The following is a 22,386-nucleotide window of genomic DNA, read 5'->3' on the forward strand; positions in this document are numbered from 1 at the left end:
AAATTCTGTCAAATTATTAATACATAATAGTAACATACAGGCCAGTTTAAATAATCAAATTATTTAGCTATTATTTTAATAGCTATAATAAGCGAACGTATCTTTTATTTTCTATATCGTTCTATTAAAAAGATAATTTATCATGTGAAACGACTGTATCCTATGGAAGCTTGTTACCGCCACGGAATATAATAATTTAAAAGACTGCGACTTTTTTCTCACATTCTGACTTTTCTCTCTCACAATTGCTAGGTATTTCGCAATGTGGACTTCTTTTCTCAGAATTGTGAGATGTAAACTAGCAATTGGGAGATATAAAGTTCAATTCTGAGGGGACAAAGTCAGGATTTCGAGAAAATAGTCAAAACTGTGAGATAAAAAGTCGAAACTACCTTTTTTCTTTTATTCAGTGGCTCATGTTGCAGTGTGATCTGAGTCGTTGGTTTCTGTTGCTACGGCAACCGTTTTGCGCACCAGAAATCTGTAGCAAAAATATTGTGCGATAGCATTTTATGCCCTGTAGTTTGGAGTCATGGACGTTATCGAAAAGAGAATAAACAGCATTGCGAATGAAGCCGAGGAGGCGCTGATTTCAAAAGAGATTGACGAAATAAGTCGGTAAGAAGTTTTTCTGCTCTCTTGCAAACAAGCTGTATAACGTTAGCTGCTACGTTAAAGTTGCTGAAGGCATCCAAGATCAACTTCAGCTAAGTTTTGCCGGTGAACTATGCCGATCTTTTCACTAGGATCTGAATTTAATTTCACCGCACACGATCTTTCTCCCTCTTCAGGTATTCTCTGTCCAATCAGTTGAGGGCAGGTTTTTTTGGACAAGATGCCTGTGTCCAAACTGACGAATCAGAGCTGCCAAATATAAAGATTCTCACTGCCGACACTGCAGATCTTATGAAGGTGTGTATCTGGCTACCTTTAGATGAATAGTCAGTCCCTTATTATCGTAATCGTGGTCTTTTCATTCATAACACTTAATAGGAAGCAATCTGTCAGCTAGCAATCAATCTGCAGCCATCTCTAAAACTGCAAGTTTGTCTTCTTGCCTCAAAAAAGACCCACAGAAAGCTGATACTGTCCGTGCATTCCGCTAGATACACTTTATGCTGCTGGCTTTTCATCTTATTAGTTCAAGATTCTTCTAACTTTAGCGCTGAGTGGCCTCACTGTGGGCTGCCAGGTCACCTGCTGAGAGGGCATATGGTGGCTTTGTGGTGAAGAACAGTGCCTTCACAAGGAATGCTCTAGCCTGCAGAGTTAAACATATTGATTAGCAGGCTTACAGCCGAATAAACGCTCTACTAAATGCGTTCTAGTTCCATCACTCACAGTGAACTATGGGAAAGATATCCTCTACAATATTGTGATGGCAGCTCAATAATAAATGAATATTTGTAGTTGGGAGTTTGATTTTTTATTTCCTACCTAAAGCAAGATATTCTGTCTTAAATAATCTGTTTAAAAATATTTGATTTAATCTCAGGAAATGCACTTGTTTAAAGAAGGCACTGAAAAGAAACTGAAAATAATAGATTTCCAGTATGAGACCAAACTGCAGGAAGAATCTGATGCCCTTTATTCAAGAATGAATGAGAAAATCAAAAATCAAGAAAACTGCTACAAAGAGGTCTGTATTCAAGTTTCACCAATAAATGTGTTTCTTCTGTAATGATCATTACTACTGCATTGAACTTGACTTCAATTTGGTGTCTGGTTTATTTTAAGAAATTATCTGTTCTCCGGAGAAGCTATCAGCAGCAGCTCTCTGATGCTATGCAGGTGATCAAAGCCAGCTATAAGGTAAACTTTTAAGGAGTTTGGAACATCAACAAAGATTTTGTTTTTAATTGATAGTATTTATTGTTACAAAATTCACAATCTCACAGTCGCATTTCTTAAAGAATAAGGAAGACACGGATCTGGTTTGTGATGTTACTGATGGAAGAGTAAAGGACCTTCTGAATGAGCTTCAGGAGAAGAACCTGAAGATTGAGTGTATAAGTGAACAGCTGAAGAAATATGAGGTACAGACACTGCCATTCATCACAAAAACACAATAGTGTTTCAATTGTTGAACTATAGGCCTGTACCAATATGAAGAAGTAATGGACAAGGACTAGAATGGATACGATCAGAATGTATGTAATGCATACACTAATGTTCAAAAGGTTGGGGTCAGATTTAAAAGATCAGGTAAGATCAGGTAAGGTAAGATTTAAAAAAAAATAATAATAAAATAATAGTTTTTTAAATAAGTTTCTAATGCTGACAAAGGCTGAAATGCAGCAAAAACACTAATATTGTGAAATATGATTGCCAATTTGCCATCAAAAATAGCTGTTTTCTATTTGAATACATTTGAAAATATAATTCGTTCATGTGATGGCAAAGCTGAATTTTAAGCAGCCAATACTCCATTTTTCAGGGTCACGTGATCTTTCAGAAATCATTATAATATGCTGATTTGGCACTCGAGGAACATTTCTTATTATTGTCCATGTTGAAATAATAAGATATTCTAATTCTAGGCCTATATATATATATATATATATTTTTTTTTTCCTGAGGGTAGCTTTTGCACTGAAGCATTACTTGGCCAGTAGTGCATTTATCATTAATGATGTCAATATGATTCTTGATTGCTTAAATGTCATCCAGCGTGTGTTGATATTGACCAGCAGGACGGTAATTATTGTTTAGTGGCCTGCTCTATTATGGCCTGAAGTGTACTTGGGAGTGGCCTGGCCCCATGGCCATACACTAATAAGCAGGTTCTTGCGTTCCACAAAGTGAAATCAATTACTTACCTTTATGCCCTTGCAAAAGGGGTTTACATGCAACATGAATGAGCTATCAGGTGCCAATAAGTGAGGTGTCTATTATTAGCCTTTTTAATAGGATGCCCCTCTCACTCCGCCTGAGAGAGTTATCTCTCACCCTTAGTGTTTGAGTTCTGTCCAACCAAAACGGCTGCTTGTGTTGGCAGATGGCTGGAAGAACGGCCATACAAAACCTGCCACTCAAAGTGTAACAAATGAGTGCAGCCCGGCGGAGTTGAGCTTTGTTCATTGTGCTAATGAGAACTCTCACGCCCACAGGAGAGACGCATGGCTAATCACCTGTAGTTCTGTTATTGCAGCAGATGGTGGAGCCAGAGTTAAAGGTTGGGCTGTTCAGACAGGGCAGAAAGATGTTCCTTGGAGTAAATTTTTTTTTCCTCTTTGATGATGAAAAATTAAGTTCAGTAAGTATGAATGAATCCATAAGTTTACTATCTCCGCCCCTTCCTCACAGTCAACAGTAGATGATGACAATGAAACACGGAGGGAAAGATGAAGTGACCACCCTGCATGGAGTAATATTTCTGTCATGCTGGATGCATCAATGTCCATTCCTATTAGTGATAGAGTAATCCTCTGGTCCATGACATGTACATCATCATCATCATCTGACCGTCACACATGGCTCTTTATTCTGGGATTAAATCTGTTTAAAGATTTATATATGCAAATATGCAAGATTTCATAAATCGGAACATTTCGTTAATTCTGTGTGACTAACATGGCACCATGACTTGCATGTTGAGATGATCCCAAACGTGACAAAAAAGGAAAATCATCAAACGTAAAAATAAACTTATTGGGATCAAAAACTCTTTATGATCGCAATTCCTTATGAATGAGAGTGAGAGAGACAGATTGAAGAAAGTGAAAGAAGAAAATCCTTTGAAAGCCTTTGAACGCCTGCACAATCTTAAGTGTGACAGGCATGCAAAAGCCCTGTTAATGTTCGGGGCATGAATGGTTGCTGTGGTACAAAGTAGAGGGCCAACTGCGTGGATATCACAGGAACCTGATGGGTTCCATGCGGCTCCCAGTCTGCAAACTTCAGAGCGCTGACATGTGATGTGATCCTGGTGACACAGGCAGCGCTGCTACTGAGGGACAGCACAAAGGCAACAAGCCCCCCCCGGGAAACTGTGCTCTCTGCGAACCCCCTGGGGCTGCTCAGCCATCCTCCAATCGCCCCCCTCAAACCCTGGCTCTGCCGAGCTTGTTAGAAAGCAGAGCCTAGACTGTGGGTGGATAGGCCCCAGCTGCCTTCCTTGACTTCCAGAATAAATTGACCTGAATGACAGGGGCACACAAACAGTATGATATGTATTATTCCTGTCAATAAAAATGTCCCCATGAATTATGGGCTTTGTATGTAATGTACTGCCGTCTTTCTTCTGGGCAAGAAGAAAAGGCAGAAAGAGAGAAAAGGAGAAAAAAAAGAGATTGCCCTCTTCTAAGTGTGTTTGCTTTTTTGTTTCTCGCTTTTTATTATTCAGGGGGAAATGGTAGGAGGCAGAAAGTTGTACGATTGCTTTGTGACTGAATGGCACTCATATTTGCCACGCAGCTTGAGCGGCGTGGCTTTTGTTTGCCGCTGTAAAGGGAAAGTTAAAAAGGACTTGTGTCATTTTTCAGATCGGCACGGAGGACCTAGAAAAAAGCAGACTGAAGTCAGAGAATGAAAAGCTAAAAGATAACATTGACTTGTTGCACGTCGAGCTGGAAGAAATTCACAGAGTCCTGGAATCCAAAGAGCAGAGTCTGGGTAATGTCATGTTTTAGCTCAGTTCTTGCTGAACCACACACACACAAAAAAAAGTATGTTTCTTTTTTTTTCCCAGTGGGTTTTGTGACAAAAACAATCATTTGTCACAAATGCTTGTTTGGGAAATATAGACTCTTTCCCTTATCTGTCCTGGTGTGTGATGTAGTTTGCATTCAAAACGCAATGTTTGAGGACACTTGTCAGACCATAGCTATCACCTCACACTCTGTGGGAGTCTGTGAGGAGAAAGCAAACACAAGACAGGTGTATTCTCAAGGGTCAGGTCTTTATCTCTCATAGTGTTTGATATTCATTCATTGCTTATGTAACTTTGGTAACCGTCTGAATATTTTATGCCACTGTTTTTTTCTGATTACGCATGAACACCTATTTTTGAAATGCTAAAAAAAACCATATCCATTTTTTTTGGAACATAAACTCCTTCTCCATTCAGAATGTGAAGAACCATCTGCTAAAATGTTTTGCATTGGCTGTGACTAAAGGTAAGAGCTGTCCAGGTCTTAAGTCTCTAAGGAAATAAAAGCACTTTGGCATTAACACACACTTGGCCCTTGAACTTAGTGGTTTGTGTTTGGTCAGTGCATGTGAGTGGACGTGTCAACAGCATTGCACCAGGTCAGAAGCTTGTCAGGACCCTGAGCCAGAACAGGTCATGCATGCCAGGACTGGGCTTCAGTCCACTGACCCAAGACGCAATAGATGAACAAAGACAAGTGGATGTCCTGTCGTTGTGCTCCTGACATCAGCCTTTGTTTCTCCTCTAGATATTGTCCTTTTTAAAAAACAAATGTTTTCTCTTCTGTCCATAGCTCTGAATTTAGCACAGTTGAAATCAGAGGCAGACGACAGCAAAAAGGCCCTTCAAATGGTATTATATAGTACACAAAGAAGTTAAAAACACACTTTTAAGTGTAAAATACATTTATTGCATTTGTTTTATTTATAACACTTTGATTTTACATTTATTTCAGTTGACAGGTGAACATGGACAACTGAAAATGCAGTTAAACTTTGAGAGAGAAAGTGGCAGAGAAAAGGTGAGTTTTTTTATTTTTCATTTGTTGAAGGAAAATTCTGGATTCAATAGTTAAAGCTTGTGGCATATGTTATGTTATAGTGAGACACTACACTCAAATAATAATACAATGGAAGTAAGTGCTTTATAAATTGTAAGCTTCACATTTTGCTTTTAAATCTTAAAATAATTGACCCCTTTCACTTCCATTACATACATATTGTTTTTCCTGTTCCTCCCAGGAAATAATTCTCCTTACCAGAAATGGTTACTGTGTGACATCTAAGATAAATAGGGCAGCATATGTCAGGTTTGCAGCCCAGACAATGTTGTTCCTCATAATTTTGCATGTTTTACTTGTGTATTAGCTCTATCAGCAGAGAGAAGCATGCCAGCGGAGCAAATTACCATGAATTAAATACTATGCAGCAACTGGTGCATGAGGGAGAACTAAATTATTTTATGATATATGATCAAGCACAGCTGAGGATATCCAGCATCAAGCTGACAATGTAGCATGTTGATATTGGTAAAACATTTGGCGAATGGACGTGGGGCAGCGTTTTTGACCTGTATTGATATAGTATTGTTTATTTAGTGTTTTATCTTTTGTGCAGTAAAGATGAAGTGTGTGTGAAGTAGCACTGCGTGGTGTTAAGATTGGGGCCATGCCAGAGTTTATATTATTGCACTACAGTAAGAAACCATGTGGTCCGAGTGCTTTGTTGTGCATTTTGAATACGCTCTAAGTTGGACTGCTGCCTTGTATTCATAAGTCCTTAGCTGAAATGCCAGCCTATTGCTTTATTTTACCACCAAAACCTTTAAATACAATATTAATTCATTTAAAATTATTTCAGAATGTTAAATTGTTCATTTACATACTTAAAATACAGACAGTTTTACAGAAAAAATGTGGTTGGCAAGTATCATTTTACACAGCATTTGATTTTTCAGTTGATTGCGAGGAACAATATGCACCACGTTTGCCACACAATGGCTGGAATTAAAATATGAACACAGAGGACAACGTAAAAAGAGTGTGAAAGACTCTATGGTACTCAGTCATTGAATCCGGCCACACAAGAATCAAGGAGGTTAAAAGTCTCCCTCTGGCCTTGCAGGGTTGCTGGGAGACAAGCAGCAAGGGTCCTGTCAAAGCTGGCATAATTTACCCTGCAATCAAACGCTCATATTAGCACAGCTCTTCAGCAGAGTGAAGAAGAGTGTGCATGCAGTATGCATACAGATGTTTGTCACTTTTTAGTTTATTTAAATTAAATACATTTTTTATTATTACATACAGTATATTACATACAGTACATTACGGAACCCCAAAGGGACATGTGAAGAGAAAAAAATATGAGATGGAGGAACAAATATTTGTCAATGCTTTTGCGTTTTCTCGCTAATGTTTTGCGTTCCCTCACAAAAAACGTTTGCGTTCCGCCAAGAAACCGAGCTCAAAAGATTTTGCGAGCGAACGCAAAATTTCTCGGAAAGCAAAACATTTGCAAGAGAACGCAAAAGCTTTGACTATTTTTCCTCCCATTTCATATTTTTTTCCAGCACCATGTCCCTTTAGGGGCTCCGTACTTAAATATCTCACCACTGAAAATGAAATTGTTGAAATACATAAATAAATAAACAAACTAAAATTCTGCAATGAATTTTTAAAATAAGGAAGACATTTTTTATTTTAAAGGGGTCCTTAATTATGATTTCACTTTTTTAACTTTAGTTTGTGTATGTTGCTGTTTGAGCATAAACAGCATCTGCAATGTTATACGCTCAAAGTTCAATGCAATGGGAGATATTTCCTTTTACAGAAATAGCTTTTTAAGGACTACAACAAATGGCTGTTTGTTTATTGGCTCTTTTTTTATTGCTTGTACTACAACGAGCTTCTTCCCGGGTTGGTGACATCACAAACCCTAAACTTTACATAAATCCTGTCCTGGGAACATGCAACAAAGGGGGTGAGGCCATGTTGGGCTGCTTTAGAGAAGATGAAGAGTTGTTGCCCAGAAAAGTCTGACAAACTTAGTGAGGTTAAAATAAATTTTAACCACTGTTCCTGAACATTGTAACCTCAACTTTCTTTACGCTGCACATTTTACGGAGAACAGCAGACATACAGAGTATGTTACAATGCAGGTACAATACAATAACTAACATTAGAGTATTGATAGTGTTTGTTTACTGCAGCTTTTGTAAGCTCTTGATTTTGTAAGACTGTTCACCCGCCACCCCTTAGGAAAATTAGCCATGATCTTGTGATGATAACTGTTTGTATAACGTTAGTCTTCCGACAACATATGATTAAATGGTGGACAACGTATCTATAATCTATCAGAAACAAACAAACAAAAACATACCACTCTAGCCTGGGAAAACCCAGACAACTTCCGGCAAATTTAGATTTGCTCTGAAAGTTAGTCTGGCAAAGAGCCCATTCAAGCTCATTTCCAATCCGCCGAAATCGCGGCACCAATCAGAAACGTTGGGGCGGGCTTTACACGATGACGACAGCGCTGGGATTTTTAAGCAGATTTTGTAGCCTACATTACAAAGTTGAATGCTGCCGTCGAACATCACTCGTTCGAATCAGCTATCGCGTCTTTTTTAAGCGATTTGAACGTTTCCTTTTAGTTAAAAACCGAGCAAAGAACAACACTCGGAGATGTTTTTTCCGCCGCTCTGCATACGTCATCTCCTTCATCGCTCTGATTGGGATTAGGTCTATCCGCGACGTCCGTTGGTGACGCCCCTCTGGAAATGATTTGTCTATGACGCATTGCCAGATCATATCTCAGTACAACTGAGAATGGTCTGGTTTTAACCAGGCTAATACCACTCTGAAACGTCCTTTGAAATCCGTGCTTGCAAAGTCCGTACATGAAATCCGTTCTGCACGATCCTCTTTTTCGTTAAAATTGATTCTGAATCAGGTTCGAAATTGACGCTATTTTTAATGTTTACATCTGAGCAGACTGGCTTTGGCAGAGCTCGCGGTTATAAAGGGGCGGGACATTTCCCGAACACGTGCTAAAGCGGTGCCAATCACAACACACTGGGCCAGCTAACCAATCACAGCACAGATGGAAGGAGGGGCTTCATCGAAAACGACGCGTTCTCCAGACCGTTCCAGACAGACTGGGGTAATGGGAGCTGTAATAATGTAAAATGTGTGAAAAATAATGTGTTTTTTGAACAATCGAGCATGAAAACATATTAAAGTACACCCCAAAAACAAAATCTAGTCTTCATAAAAGGACATTCATATTTTTTAATTTGTATCGAATATATTATGCACATTTGTATAATTTAATATACAGATACTTCATGATACAGTTTTTAATTATTTATTTATGTTGCGTTCATTTAAACAATTTCATTTAATTTCTATCCTTTTTTTTCTGTTTTAAAGTGCTTTATAATAGAGAGGCATATTAGTTTCAGATCAATAATGTTCTTCCGGCTATTCACATAATAATAGTGAGTGGACACAAAACCTGGTAGGACCAGGAAAGAGGCTAATGGAGCAGGTGGTGGCCAAACACACTCTATGTAGAAACCATGGTTAAAACCACTAATGAAGACCTCCTTAATGTTGTTTGAGCCACCAGGAGAAAATGATTATCCATATTTAGCTATTCAGATTGGCCTCTTTTCAGTCTTGCATCCTTTGTTGAGCCGCCCCTTTGTGCTTTGACTGACAAACTCAATGTCTAGCGTGGTGGCTATGCATAAAAATGTAAAGTAAAAAAAATGAAAAAAAACAAAGTTTTTTTCACCATTTTATTGTAGGGCTGGGTATTGATTCAGATGTTCCGATTCGATTTCGATTCGCAAGCTCTCAATTTGATTCGATCTTGATTCGATTCTCGATTGCGATTCTAAATTCGATTTCGATTCCCAATTCGATTCTCGATTCGACTCAATGAATATAGATTTAATACAAATCCTATATTTATAAAAAAAGAACAGTGAACTATAAATTTACAAGTGATTAATTAATAAAAAGAAATTATAAGCCACAAACCTGTATATTAAACTCTTTTTAACTTGGGTAGCCTACATTAAAACAGAACCCAAACTCTACATTTCAAATGCATACAATGAATAGACAGGATTTTGATGCAAGATGAAAAATTGATGCTGAAAATTGGACAAGTCAGAACAGTCGCATGCCTTGATCAAACAGGATTAGGTTATTTTATGTTTAAGATAAAACTAACATAAAATCTCACAGCATTGGCTGTAACATGGAGGCTGCAAGCCTATGAACAGTGTAGGAAAATAATACTGGCTTTTGAAATAAATATGGAAAAAAAATCAATTCGTGGCCTTTGAGAATCGATTTTGAATCGACCACATTTTAAAAACGATAAATCTAAAAATCTATTTTTTTGCCCAGCCCTATTTTATTGTGGTGACTTTGATCAATGAAGCAGAAAATTTGTTTCCATAGCCAAAGGGTTGCAGAAAAGACCTATAATGAGAGGTTGAAGCCCAGGCCAGAGTGGAGTGTGAAGCTCAGCTGGGTGTAAGCTTCGGCTCTTTGAAAAAATGAATGGCCCATCAACCACACAACTGCCCTTGTCATCTGTACCATTGGCTGACCACTTCTGAAGTTTTAACCTGGGTGTAAATACTCCTAAAATCCCAGAACCTTTGGGATGGTTGCGAGTAAGCAAGCAACATGAAGTCTCTCACTGTCTGCTCTTGTTTGTGAGATAACATTATAAATTTTCTTTTGCAGATAAAACAGTTAAAAGAGGAGATGAAGAAAGAAATTGCATGCATTGAAGCCTCACGCTTGAAGGAGGTGAGTATGAGATGCAGCTGAACACATGCTCAGGTACGGCACGGACTTGACTCAAGTCCTATCAGTCTCAGGATGTTTGGAGGTCTTGAACTCTTGACCAAAGGACGGTCCCTCCATTACCCCAGACATCAGTGTCCTAAAGTAAAGACGGAGGATAAGGTGCACACGCAGTGTCTAAGTAATATCGATTTTAGCCATGATTCTATGGTTAAAATTCAACCCGTACCAACAGTGAAACGCATTCATTAACAGCCCTGAGTGATGATGACAGCTCTCTCTCCCTCTGTCAAGTGCAGATCTTTGTCTTTTTTTCATCGAAATACACATCTAAAATGCCTTTTCTATCACAGGTGTGAATTACAACCTTGCTAAGTTAAGTCAATTTTTAATTCAAGCTATTAATGCTTACCTACACTATCGTTCAAAAGTTTGAGGTCATTAAGATTTTTACATTTCTTTTAATACTTTAATTCAGAAAGGACACATTCAATCAATCAAAAGTGACAGTAAAGACATTTATAATGTTACAAAAGATTTTTATTTCAAATAAATGCTGTTCTTTTGAACTTTCTATTCATCAAAGAATCCTGAAAAAAACAAGAAACACGAAAATGTTTAGCAGTACAACTGTCAATGCTGATAATAAGAAATGTTTCTTGAGCACCAAATCAGTGTATTAGAATGATTTCTGAAGGGTCATGTGACACTGAAAACTGGAGTAAAGATGCTGAAAGTTCAGCTCTGCCATCACAAGAATAAATAACTTTTTAAAATATATTTAAATAGAAAACAGTTCTAGTTAAAAAAAAATGATGTACAACACAGAAGCGCTGCGCTGTTACACTAACAATGTCTTTAATAACTTTTCTGGGCCGGCAAGTTTCAATCCGTTAGAAGCCTATATGGAGGAGTGATCCAGCTCTCAGATTTAATAAAAAATGTCTTAATTTGTGTTCGGAAGATGAAGGAAAGTCTTACGAGGTTGGAACAACATGAGGGTGAGTAATTACTGACAGAATTTTAATTTTTGGGGGAACTATCCCTTTAAGAGCATAAGCACCTTCTTTCAAAAGTATTAAAACGTCTTACCGACCCCAAAGATAGTGTATAAATTGTCATAGACACTTAGTCATTGCTGAATATTAAATAATATAATATATTATTTAATATTATTTAATATTATATTATATTATATATTATGTTATATTATACATTAAACATATGTGATACTTTATGTATATGAATTAATTATTATTATAATATAATATAATAATTATTATATTTGTTTAAATGTTTTTATTGATATTTATTATTTTTATATAATGCTATTTCCAGTGCTTATCATACTTACCTTTAACTAAACACTCTATAAACTATTATTGTAGCTGATCCTTTATAAAAATGGCCATAGCATCATGGCTTCTTGCACATCCTTCTGTTTTTTTATTTATTTGCTTGTTCATGGCTTGTTAAGGGGGGAGGGGGGAATCAGGACGATGACTCTGTCAACATGCTGACCGTATAGAGGCGGCCGAGGAGCAGGCCAGTGTGAATCCCTGGCCTCGGTGCCTAGGAGAGGGTGGAATGTGGCATGCAGCTGACACAACATGGTGACAGGCTGGAGTGGGTGATGGGGTACAGCTGAATCAAAGTGGACAATAAGCCCGGTTTTTAAGTCCACTTCATAAAGGGCACCTTTACAATGAGCTTTGCCACTGTGGCTAGTTATTATGGAAATGTGTGGAATTCATCTTTTTTTATAATGCCCAAGCTTCAATTTTAACTGGCACGTGCCTGGCCCTGTATAGACAGTGACTCAAACTTAGATACAATGCTGAAACAGTTTGATTTATTTACCTTGGAAAACAATAGTTCTATAAACATGTGATCTGTCCTTGAATGATTAGAAGCACTATTTTTCAAAATCATGTCATTTTAATTGATAATGGGTTTTTTCCCTCACCAAATTAATGAATACGGTACTTTCATAATACTTTTTTTAATTTATTTTTTTACTAATAATGATGCATTCTATTGTATTAAAGATATTTATAATGTCACCAAAGATTTCTGTTTAAAATAAATGCTGTTCTTTTGAACTTTCTATTCATCAGAATACTGAAAAAAATGTGTCACTGTTTTTCTCAAAAATTTAAGCAACACAACTGTTTTCAGTCTTGATAATTATAAGAAATGTTTATTGAGCACCAAATCAGCGTATTGGAATGATTTTTGAAGGATCGTGTGACACTGAAAAGTAATCATGCTGAAAATTCAGCTTTGCCTTCACAGGAATACATTACATCTTAACCTCTTAAGTGTCACGCCCCCTTTTTTGAATAAACATGAAAATGCACAATCCGAACTTAAATGGTTGTAATTCAAGAATGCTTTGGAATATAGATTTAAGATTGGTCTTGTTTTAAAGACGTTTGGCAGATTTTTGTAGAAGTTAAATAAATTAAGAAAGTGAAATTTAATTATTCATATTTTATATAAAATATATATTTTCAAAACCTGGTGGACTCTAAAACTGCAAGAAAATCAAAGCCACAACTCTGAACAAGTTCAAATTTTAGGTTGATATCTCAAAAATGAGCTTTCAGTGAGATTTTGTTTGGGTGCAGTACCAAACTTTTTCACTAGGTCACAACCAGACTCCATTACTGCCCATATAAGGGCGCCTCCATTTCCATATGTGTTTTGAGTGATCTGAACCATTATTTCCACAATTTTCATACAATTTATGAAGTAGGCATCCTATTCAGAAGTAGTAAGGGAAGTTTGGCATATTTTGATATGAATTCAACCTCTAATAATCACATAAAAAGAACACGCATGTGCGTTATAGCTCGCTGCCACATCACAAATGGTGAATCTATAATTTTTTTCTTTATATTTAAAACATTTTCAGACCTTTTTTTCTAAAAAAAAATGTAATGGATGCTATCTTTTAAACTATTGGCATGAAAACAAACTGAGGTTTCTACCATTCTTTCATGATTTTCATGTTCATCACTATTTCAAAATAAAGGTCTTAACACGCCTTAGGAGTATGAAAATATTCTTGTTGCAATTTGATAGATTACGGCTCTTCTGTAATTTATTTTGTATCAATCACCAATATGAAAACTACAGATTGTAAGCTTTCAAATGATATATATTTTGTCAATATTAGTTTAGGTTTAGTATAGGATATTACTGTTTTAAATATGTAAGGGCCGGTGACACTTAAATATTTAATTATATACAGTATACAGTATACATATATATATATATATATATATATATATATATATATATATATATAATAACATTTAATTATATATATATATCATATTTCTCATTATAACTGTTTTAACTGTGTTTTAGTTCAAATAAATGGTGAGCATAAAAAAAACTTTTAAAAAATCTTACTGACCCCAAACTTTTGAATGGTAGTGTACATGGAATGTTTTGGAAATGTTCAGAAGGTTATTCTTCGGTTGAATGGTCAATTAATATTTATTATTTTATGTCTAAACTATATATGTGCAGCTGCATTCATCAAACTAGTAAGGAAACAGACTGAAGTGTAACAGGCCTTCATTAGTGTTCATTCTCAATATAGAGAACTTCATGAGGCCTTACACAACTCTCTGTTGTATTGTCACAAATCAACACCTACTCCTTTTTGCACACAATGGGTCTTTGAACAATCTGGCAAGGAAACTTTCTTTTTCCCATTCTCTTTATTTCTTTGGTTAGGATGAAAGAAAAAGGGTGGACTGACATCCTTTCTGTGTTGGGTTAGACTAACAACACACTCTGCACCCACTCTTACTAAGAGAAACTTAAAAAGGGACTCCCACGTTCTGTTAGGCCTTTTTGGGGGAACACGGGTGGAAAAGTGGATGTCCGAGCTGACCTCAGGTGACCTGACCTTCACACTGCTCTGAACGTATGCACTCAATCAGCCAACATGACATTCCACAAAGCTGTGTCAAGCCTTGATTGGACATGCCACACAAAGTGGACATTTGGTGTTAAAATGACCCTTTGTGAGCGATGGACTGATATAATGACACACCGAATATGGCCCTCCATTTAAATCTCTATCAGAAAACAGATACAACTTCAAAGCCATGTCCTTTCTTCTGAGCTGAGGTGGACGGGCACATGAAACATGTTGCTAGATTCAGTGGACAGTTCACCCAAAATGTAAAATTCTATCATCATTCACTCACCATTATGTTGGTCTAAGCCTGCTATAAACTTTATTTCTCGTGACAAACACAAAAGGAGATGTTTTAAGAACGTTGGAGTCAAAACAACATTGGACCCCACTGACTTTCATTGCAAAACACGCGGAGACATTTCTCAAAATCATAGAAGAAAGAAAGTAAAGAACAGAATATTGGAACATGCATTTTTGTGAAGCTGTGAAACAATATGTATTGTAAAAAGTGCTAAACAAATGAACTGAATTGAATTGAATACAGGTTTGGAATGACATACTGTAAGGGTGAGTAAATTATGACAGAATTGTCCTTTTTTGGTGAACAATCCCTTTAAGATGTAATGCAAAGACACAAAAGTAACATTTTATTTGTACTCCTTTATTGACTTTATTACTATACAGAAATGCATCATTGTAATTTTAGTATATGTTTGTGATTCTCCCGTTTTCAGAAAGCTGCCACTGAAATTGAGAAGCGTAAGGCAGCAGAACTTACAACCATGGAGGTACCGTTCTCTTTGTTGAAGTAGCATACATGCATCCATAAACTTCTCTGAATCTGAGCATTGTTTTTCTTTCAGCTTCTTGGGGATATAGAGCTGGTTCAAAAAATTAAAGAACATAGAAAGACTGAAGCAGTGCTGAAAAAGGAGATTGAAAGGTATAATAACACTTTGAAAGAGATCAAGTACTTGTTCTTTCCACTGCCCTCTGTTGTTCTTAATGTTTTGAAATGTTATCAGGCTCAATAAGCAGTTGTGCATGTCCAATCAGGTGTGGGAAAAGAAGTTTGAGATTTTAAGACAGAGGTACACCCTAAAGTTTTGTAACTCCAGTTTTTGTTTCATTAGGCTCCATGAGCTCTGTTACATTGATTATTTCTCTCTTAAGTTTCCATGCCATCAAGGATGAGATGTTTTTACGGCAGACTTTGCAGCGGCAGGAGGCCATTCTGCACAACGCCTCAGTCAGTTTTGCGGTCAGTAGCTTCTCTGAGAGCGATACAGTTTTGTCCACTTTGAATCAATATGCTCTCCCATGATATTTACACCAACACGTCTTTTGCTTCATCAAAGCGGATGTTACCACTCTGAAAGAGGGAAGGAGCTTTAATCATGTAACACTTAATGAAATCTGCACCTGTGGCCTGTCCTGCACACACACACACACACACACACACACACACACACACACACACACACACACACACACACAAGCACACACATACAGTAGAGGTTAACCCAGAACAGACTTTAACAGGTGCATGCCCATTAAGCCCCTCATCTCTGGCCTCAATTGGTGAAGGCTGATGAATATGCATAAGTTTTGTTTTTGTTTTGCTCTGCACCCCACACCCCCTTTAGCAGGCGAACAAATGTAACTCGGCTCACCTCGTTGTGGCCTGCCTGTGTCAGATGCCATTTATTAAACAAAAAAAATGCTCATGAAAACAGCCGATAATCCCTTAATGGAGACTTAATGTTTGCCATTATATATGTTATTTTTGTTGTATATACTGTACAATACCGTTCACAAGTTTAGGATTAGTAAGACATTTGAATGTTTTGAAAGAAGTCTCTTATGCTCTCAAAGGCTCCATTTATTTAATCAAAATTACAGTAAAAACAGTAATATTGTGAAATTTTATTACAATTGAATAATTTGTTTTAAAATGTAATTTAGTCTTGTGATGGTAAAACTGTATTTTCAGCAGCCAGTACTCGTCTTTAATGTCACATCATCCTGATTCAGTGCTCAAGTAACATTTCATTATCCTTGTTGTGCTGCTTTTTGGTGAAAACGGTGATACCTTTTTTTTCAGGATTCTTTGATCAGTAAAAAGTTCAAAAGAACTTTTCTAAAATACGTAAACATTTTGTAACATTATAAATGTATTTACTGTCACTTTTGACCAATTGAATGCATCCCTGCAGAATATATATATATATATACTGTATATAGGGCTGTCAATGTTAACACGTCATTCGGGGCAGTTTATGAGACACAGTTTTCAACTAAAAACGAGAAAAATTGTATGCGTTTTGACCGTTCATTTAGACTACAACAGCATTTTGGGGGCCTGAAAATGCAAACCTTTGAAAACTGGTTTCAAAGTTTTTGAAAATGATATCTTTGTCTCCATGTAAACTACAAAAACGCGAATTTGTGAAAACGGTGACGTCATGCGCGTATTACGTGTTCAGTCCATAGACGCATATTTTTTCTTTACAAAGTGACATTGCCAACTATTGACCTGGCATGCATAATACAGCATTTTTAATCGTTTTTGCGGATCCATGTAAACGGGGATTGTTTTGACAAAGGTGTTTGTGAAAAACGCAAAGGAAAAACTTTTTCCTTTTTAGTACATCGTTACCGTGTAAACGTAGCCTACCCTTAAAATTCAGGAGTTTATCACACTGAGCATCTACAATGTTAGGTGCAAATCTCTTTTCTAACCCTTTAAGCCGATTTTGCTTCTCTGTTTGTGATCAGATAAATTTGAGGGTATATTTACACAACAACAATGAACTAAAAACGGTAAAAAAAAAAAAAAAAACGCATTAAAAGTTTTCTGTTTTTAGTTGAAAACAGTATCATTTAAAGAGCCCTTCCATCAGAGATGGCAGAGAGAATAGAGACTCACGTATTGAATTATATGGACTCCTTATATTATTTCTTTGCTGGTTATATCAAATGATGACGAAATGAATGTGTTCAACATAAATGGTATATGCTTAATTTCAAGATTAAATGTGCGATTAATCACGATTAATAGTTTTAATACTGACCCTAAACTTGGGATCAAAAGTTTACACGTGTGTTTTACTACTTAAAATTTGTCCCCAGAAGTGAGCTAAATCTGACAAATCCTCTATCCAGGGACATAAATTAATAATATAAATAAAGTAAATATATATATTTTTTTTTTTAATTGTAAAAATGTTTTCTGTAAGGATGTGAATTTCTGTTAAATTTTCTGTAGTATTTATGATTAACTGCATTAAAACAACGTAGTTCTACATATTTCCGCATTTAGAGTAATTGTGTGTGTTTGTGTACAGGTTGAGTTATACTTGTGAAGATCAAATCTTTATCTAGTAATATGGGTAATATGTTGAAGACTGACTTATGAGAAATGGTCCTCATTGCTTGAAAGGCTTTCATGACGTTTTCATTACTTGAAAGGTTGAAATGTTTTAATTTTTAGCAAATATCATGACCCCTGTATAAAAACAACTGCATCTATGAGATGTCCGCATTAATAAAGTGAAACCAACATATGTATGAGAAAATGTGAGATATTTCAAATGTCTTTTTTTCTTGTAGATGGATGCTCCTTGCTCACCACAGCAGAAGAGTCCAGCAGAGGATACTGTTAAAAGGTTGTACCTAAACAGCAAAGTGGCTCCTTTGGTAAGGAACCTTCCAACTGAAACTGTTATGGTTTTGTTGTGATGGACTTTGTAGCTTAAACGTCCCTCTGCTGCTCTAAGCCACGTATAGATGCTGGAGGCCAGCAGAAAGGGGACAGGGTCGTGGACATCAGTCCACGGAGTGAAAGAGGTGCAGATGCTCTCCCTGGATTAGGTTAGTGCATGTCAACCTGAAAGGGATAACAACACAGACAAGTAACTACAAGATCTAATTTAACTTGATTACAGTTGTCGTATAGCATTAACACCTGTCCTCAAACTGACCACATCAAAATAGGTGTTTATACATTGTTCAAAGATATTGATTTGACCAAATATGTCACATCACTTAAAAAAGCTGCCTTGTGCACTATTATCATATTAGCACTGACACATGAGGAAAAGGAATGAGAAATGATGGAGAGAGTTGTCTTGCCTCAGCTACTTTTTAATCTCTCTCTTGCCTATTATTGACTTTCTGATGATTGGGATCTAGGTTAATGAGCTTAGCAGGCATGACTTGGCTAGATAACCTAAAAGACTTAATTCCTTCTGTCAATATGGAAGCTCTACACAAATATCTGATGCACAGAAGCTAACTAATCAATCTGGCCAAAATACAGCGCTGTGCTTTCGGTGGATTTCAACAGGCCAGTAACCATAGATAATAAATGTGCCATTGGTTCTGCATTGGTTCTTCTTTTCATTGCAAATGTTTGTTGATTTAATGGATATATATATATATAGTTATTTCAATTACATGTACTACCAGTCAAAGGTTTAGGGCAGGTACGATTTTTTTGGAAGTAATTAAAGGGGTCATATAATGCCATTTTTGTACAAGCTAATATGATTCTTTAGAGTCTAAATTAAAACTTTGTAATATACTTTAATTAAAAATTCTCATTAGTATTGTAAGAAAACACTTATTTTACCTGGTCAAAAACAGCTCTGTTTTCAGCACGCTGTTTCAGTGCATATGACTTTAAATGATAATGAGCTTTGCTCACCCCGCCTCTCTGTTCTGTGCATACACCGTTTGTAACACAATAACCATAACGCGTTGTTCAGTATAAACGTGGGATTATGAATTATATTGAGAACGTCGTACATAGAAAACATGCCGTAATGTACCCTGAGTGTAAACCTTAGACGCATTCATTGTGAAGCGTGCAGCTAGCGATTTGCAAAGATTAATATAAATATTAAAGATTAATAAAACGTTACACTCACTTCAGTTATTTTGGAGGTTCAGCAGGAACACGAATAGTTGGTACCGGTCCAGAAGCAGCTTCTTAGCAAAACCAGCTTTATACTGACCCTCCTCGTTTATAAGCAGTCTGGTGTGTGAAATGATTCGCGCAAATATGAAAGCATTGACGTTGCTCGTGGGGAATATTCCCTTCGAAAACAAACTCAGCCACTGCGTCTTCAGCGGTTCGGATTTAGGAACATTAAAATGACTGCTGTGTTCGTTATTACACCCAAGAACAGAACACCACAATCGCTTAGACGCCATTGTGCTCATAGACAGTGCTCCAGCATATCAACAATGACCGCGCCGGTCCGCGCGGACTATGATTGACAGCTTGCTCACGAGCGAGGGCGGGTCTGTGTTGAAACTCGGCTGTCAATCAACAATCGCGGGAGGGGCGTCCGACCATGTGACGTCACACGGTCGAACGGCTCGATTTGAGGCAGGGGAAAACATATAAGGAGATTAAAACAAAAACACTGGATGGATTTGTATCATTTTATGATGTTTGTGTACAGGCACTGCCAACACACATTTCAGTACAATCAACTTGTAAAAGTGCATGTACCATTATATGACCCCTTTAATACTTTTATTTAGCAAGGTTGCATTAAACAAATAAAAAGAGACTGTAAAGACATTCATAATATAGACTTTTATTTCAAAAGCATGCAGTTCTTTTGAACTTTCTATTCATCAAAGAATCCTAAATATGTATCACTGTTTCCACAAAAATATTAAACAGCACAAATGTTTTTTGCATTGGATAATAAGAAATGTTTCCTGAGCACCAAATCAGCATATTAGAATGATTTCTGAAGGATCATGTGCCACTGAATGAGTAATGTTTCTGAAAATTCAATTTTTTAATGTATTTTTGATCAAATAAATCCATCCTTGGTGAGCATAAGAGGGTCTGTGTATATGTGTATATATAAATGAAATAATAATAAAACAAATATATATATCAGTAAATATAAAAGAAGGATATAAGCGTTCGCTTCATGTCTAACCCTCTGTATATTTGCTTAAGTACTTGTGAAAAGTGTCTTGTACTTGCAGCCTGGGCTCTGGATAGAGATGTTTACAGGCCACTGCAGTAGTTTATAGTGGGTCAGCATGAAGGGGGTCACTGGTCCTCTGTCCAGAGGGCCTGGCCAGTGACCTCTACAACTGCTAGCCGGCCCATGTCTAAATAATGGGAATCTGGTCCATACATCACTACTGACACCCAATAATTGAGACACTGGAGATAAGGCACCGGCTACTGAGGGTCTTGACACTTGGAAAGAGTTGGCAAACATTGTTGTCACACTGCAGATTATGTTTATTCAGTGTGTCACCAATCTAAGGCGGTGTGAATAATTTCAAGCCTGCACTTTTACAAGCTTGTATTTGGACATCCAAACCCATGTCTGAGTGTTCTTGTTAGCTGAGCCTATTTTTTTAATAATGAATATTGTCTTCTAAAATTAATCTGATTTTAATGCCAATATGTTTGATTAAGGAAAATGTCACAATAAAAAAAGAATATAGTAAGTATTAAACTTTTTAACAACATTGTGAACACTATCAAAGAGAGTAAAATGTATGCAGCAAGTTAAAATCTCGCTTTTTTCTAAAATATTTAAATGTTCATGGCAAGTGCATGGATTCAAAGTCATTCGGGAAATGATCAAAAGAAGGGGGACAAGACTGCTTGGACACAACCATAATAAATTTTTCTTCCTTTTTTGTTCATGAATACGTCTGGCCCATATGCTTTTCTGCAGAACTATTTGAAAGAAGCATTTACAAACCCAGGCCCACCACATTAAACTCTATAACAATCTTCATTCATGGTAACTTATCAGACTCAATTAATCAACCTCAACAATGGAAATTCTGATGTGTTCAAGCAACCTGAAAGGCATAGGTCAGCACTAGGGCAGTCCTGAGCTTGACTTTTTTTTCTGCACTTAAATCTATGTATTCTGTCATCAGCAATTATTAAGACTCTTTTACCTCATATTTAGACCCACACCCTCCCAAAAAAATAAAATAAAATGTCTTAAGTAAAACAAACAACTTTCAAAATGAGCTTTTTCTTTTTCTTTTTTGTTTTTCCTCTAAAAGGCTACAAAGCCCTGCAGTTGATAAAAAGCCTCTCAGTCAGTCTCAAAGGAGCATGTCTTCTCTGCTGCAATGTGAATGGTATTGTTATGGCTATTCCAGTGGGCTGAAAAGGGGTAACCACTGGTTTGATTCGGTTACACGGTGTGGTTAAGTTCTCCCTCCCACCGCCTTGGTGTCTATGGAGGGTCCGTGACCTGTTTTGAATCGGCCAGGGAAATGTCATGTTGCCCCTCCCATGGGCAGAACTCGCATTCACTTGATTGGTACAAAAAATGACTTGGGATGGTAAAAACCACAGTTCCTGCATCACAATTTATAGGTGCTCTAATATCAATAAAATCTATAATTTACTTGTGATATTCAGCTGTATGGCTGGTAATACTATGCACTACCTTGTAATTTAAAATAAAATAAAATGAATCATTTTGGATTATTTTATGAAAGCCAAACTTGTTTGGTGTATTTTAGATCATTTAATGGGCACTGTTGATTTGATGCCAAAGATTTCCTTTGCGTTTTTAAGCTTTTTTTTTTTTCTAAATTAAGTGTTTTCTTTAATTGCAGATTCCCAGGTGACCCTTGCAGACGAGGAAGATGAAGTATAAACTGGAGTTCGTTCTTTCTTGTAAACAGGCAACCACACTATAGATTAAAGCACACTACATTTGAAATAGAAATGGCACCAAGAACGATAACTCTAACGATAACTACATGTGTGAACACCAGCGGACGATATCGCTGTCGACTAGTGTTTTAAACGCTTGAGCTCTTAAAAGAAGGATGGATTCTGATTGCTGGAAAAAATTCGTTCTGAAAGTGATTTTGATGAAATCATTTCTCTGTGCCGTTATCGTAATAGTTGTGGTGCGGTCTCTGCCATTCTTTTATATTTAGAACGAT

At 36.8% G+C, this 22,386-nt stretch overlaps 1 protein-coding gene across 1 annotated transcript; it reads left to right on the forward strand.

The window, feature by feature from the left end:
• Nucleotides 1-481: 481 nt before the first annotated feature.
• Nucleotides 482-22,129, forward strand: cunh10orf67 (chromosome unknown C10orf67 homolog). The gene is made up of 16 exons (XM_056244065.1): nt 482-618; nt 792-912; nt 1,496-1,639; nt 1,738-1,812; nt 1,914-2,036; nt 4,485-4,614; nt 5,457-5,503; nt 5,607-5,672; nt 10,416-10,481; nt 15,153-15,206; nt 15,282-15,361; nt 15,444-15,509; nt 15,592-15,679; nt 18,031-18,117; nt 18,198-18,291; nt 22,051-22,129. The coding sequence occupies exons 1-16, from the start codon at nt 533-535 to the stop codon at nt 22,089-22,091; spliced, it is 1,368 nt and encodes a 455-aa protein (XP_056100040.1). The 5' UTR covers nt 482-532; the 3' UTR covers nt 22,092-22,129.
• The last annotated feature ends 257 nt before the right edge of the window (nt 22,130-22,386 follow it).

The sequence above is a fragment of the Rhinichthys klamathensis genome, unplaced genomic scaffold, assembly GCF_029890125.1.
Source record: "Rhinichthys klamathensis goyatoka isolate OS25496 unplaced genomic scaffold, OSU_Roscu_1.1 h1tg000902l_1, whole genome shotgun sequence".
Taxonomy (NCBI): domain Eukaryota; kingdom Metazoa; phylum Chordata; class Actinopteri; order Cypriniformes; family Leuciscidae; genus Rhinichthys; species Rhinichthys klamathensis.

What these genes read in the sequence shown, in the direction of transcription:
- cunh10orf67 (XM_056244065.1), top strand. Translation starts at nt 533, where the DNA reads ATGGACGTTATCGAAAAGAGAATAAACAGCATTGCGAATGAAGCCGAG. An exon ending in ACGCCTCAGTCAGTTTTGCG is followed by an intron (nt 15,680 to 18,030) that starts GTCAGTAGCTTC and finishes TTTTTCTTGTAG; the next exon opens with ATGGATGCTCCTTGCTCACC. An exon ending in ACAGCAAAGTGGCTCCTTTG is followed by an intron (nt 18,118 to 18,197) that starts GTAAGGAACCTT and finishes TGCTGCTCTAAG; the next exon opens with CCACGTATAGATGCTGGAGG.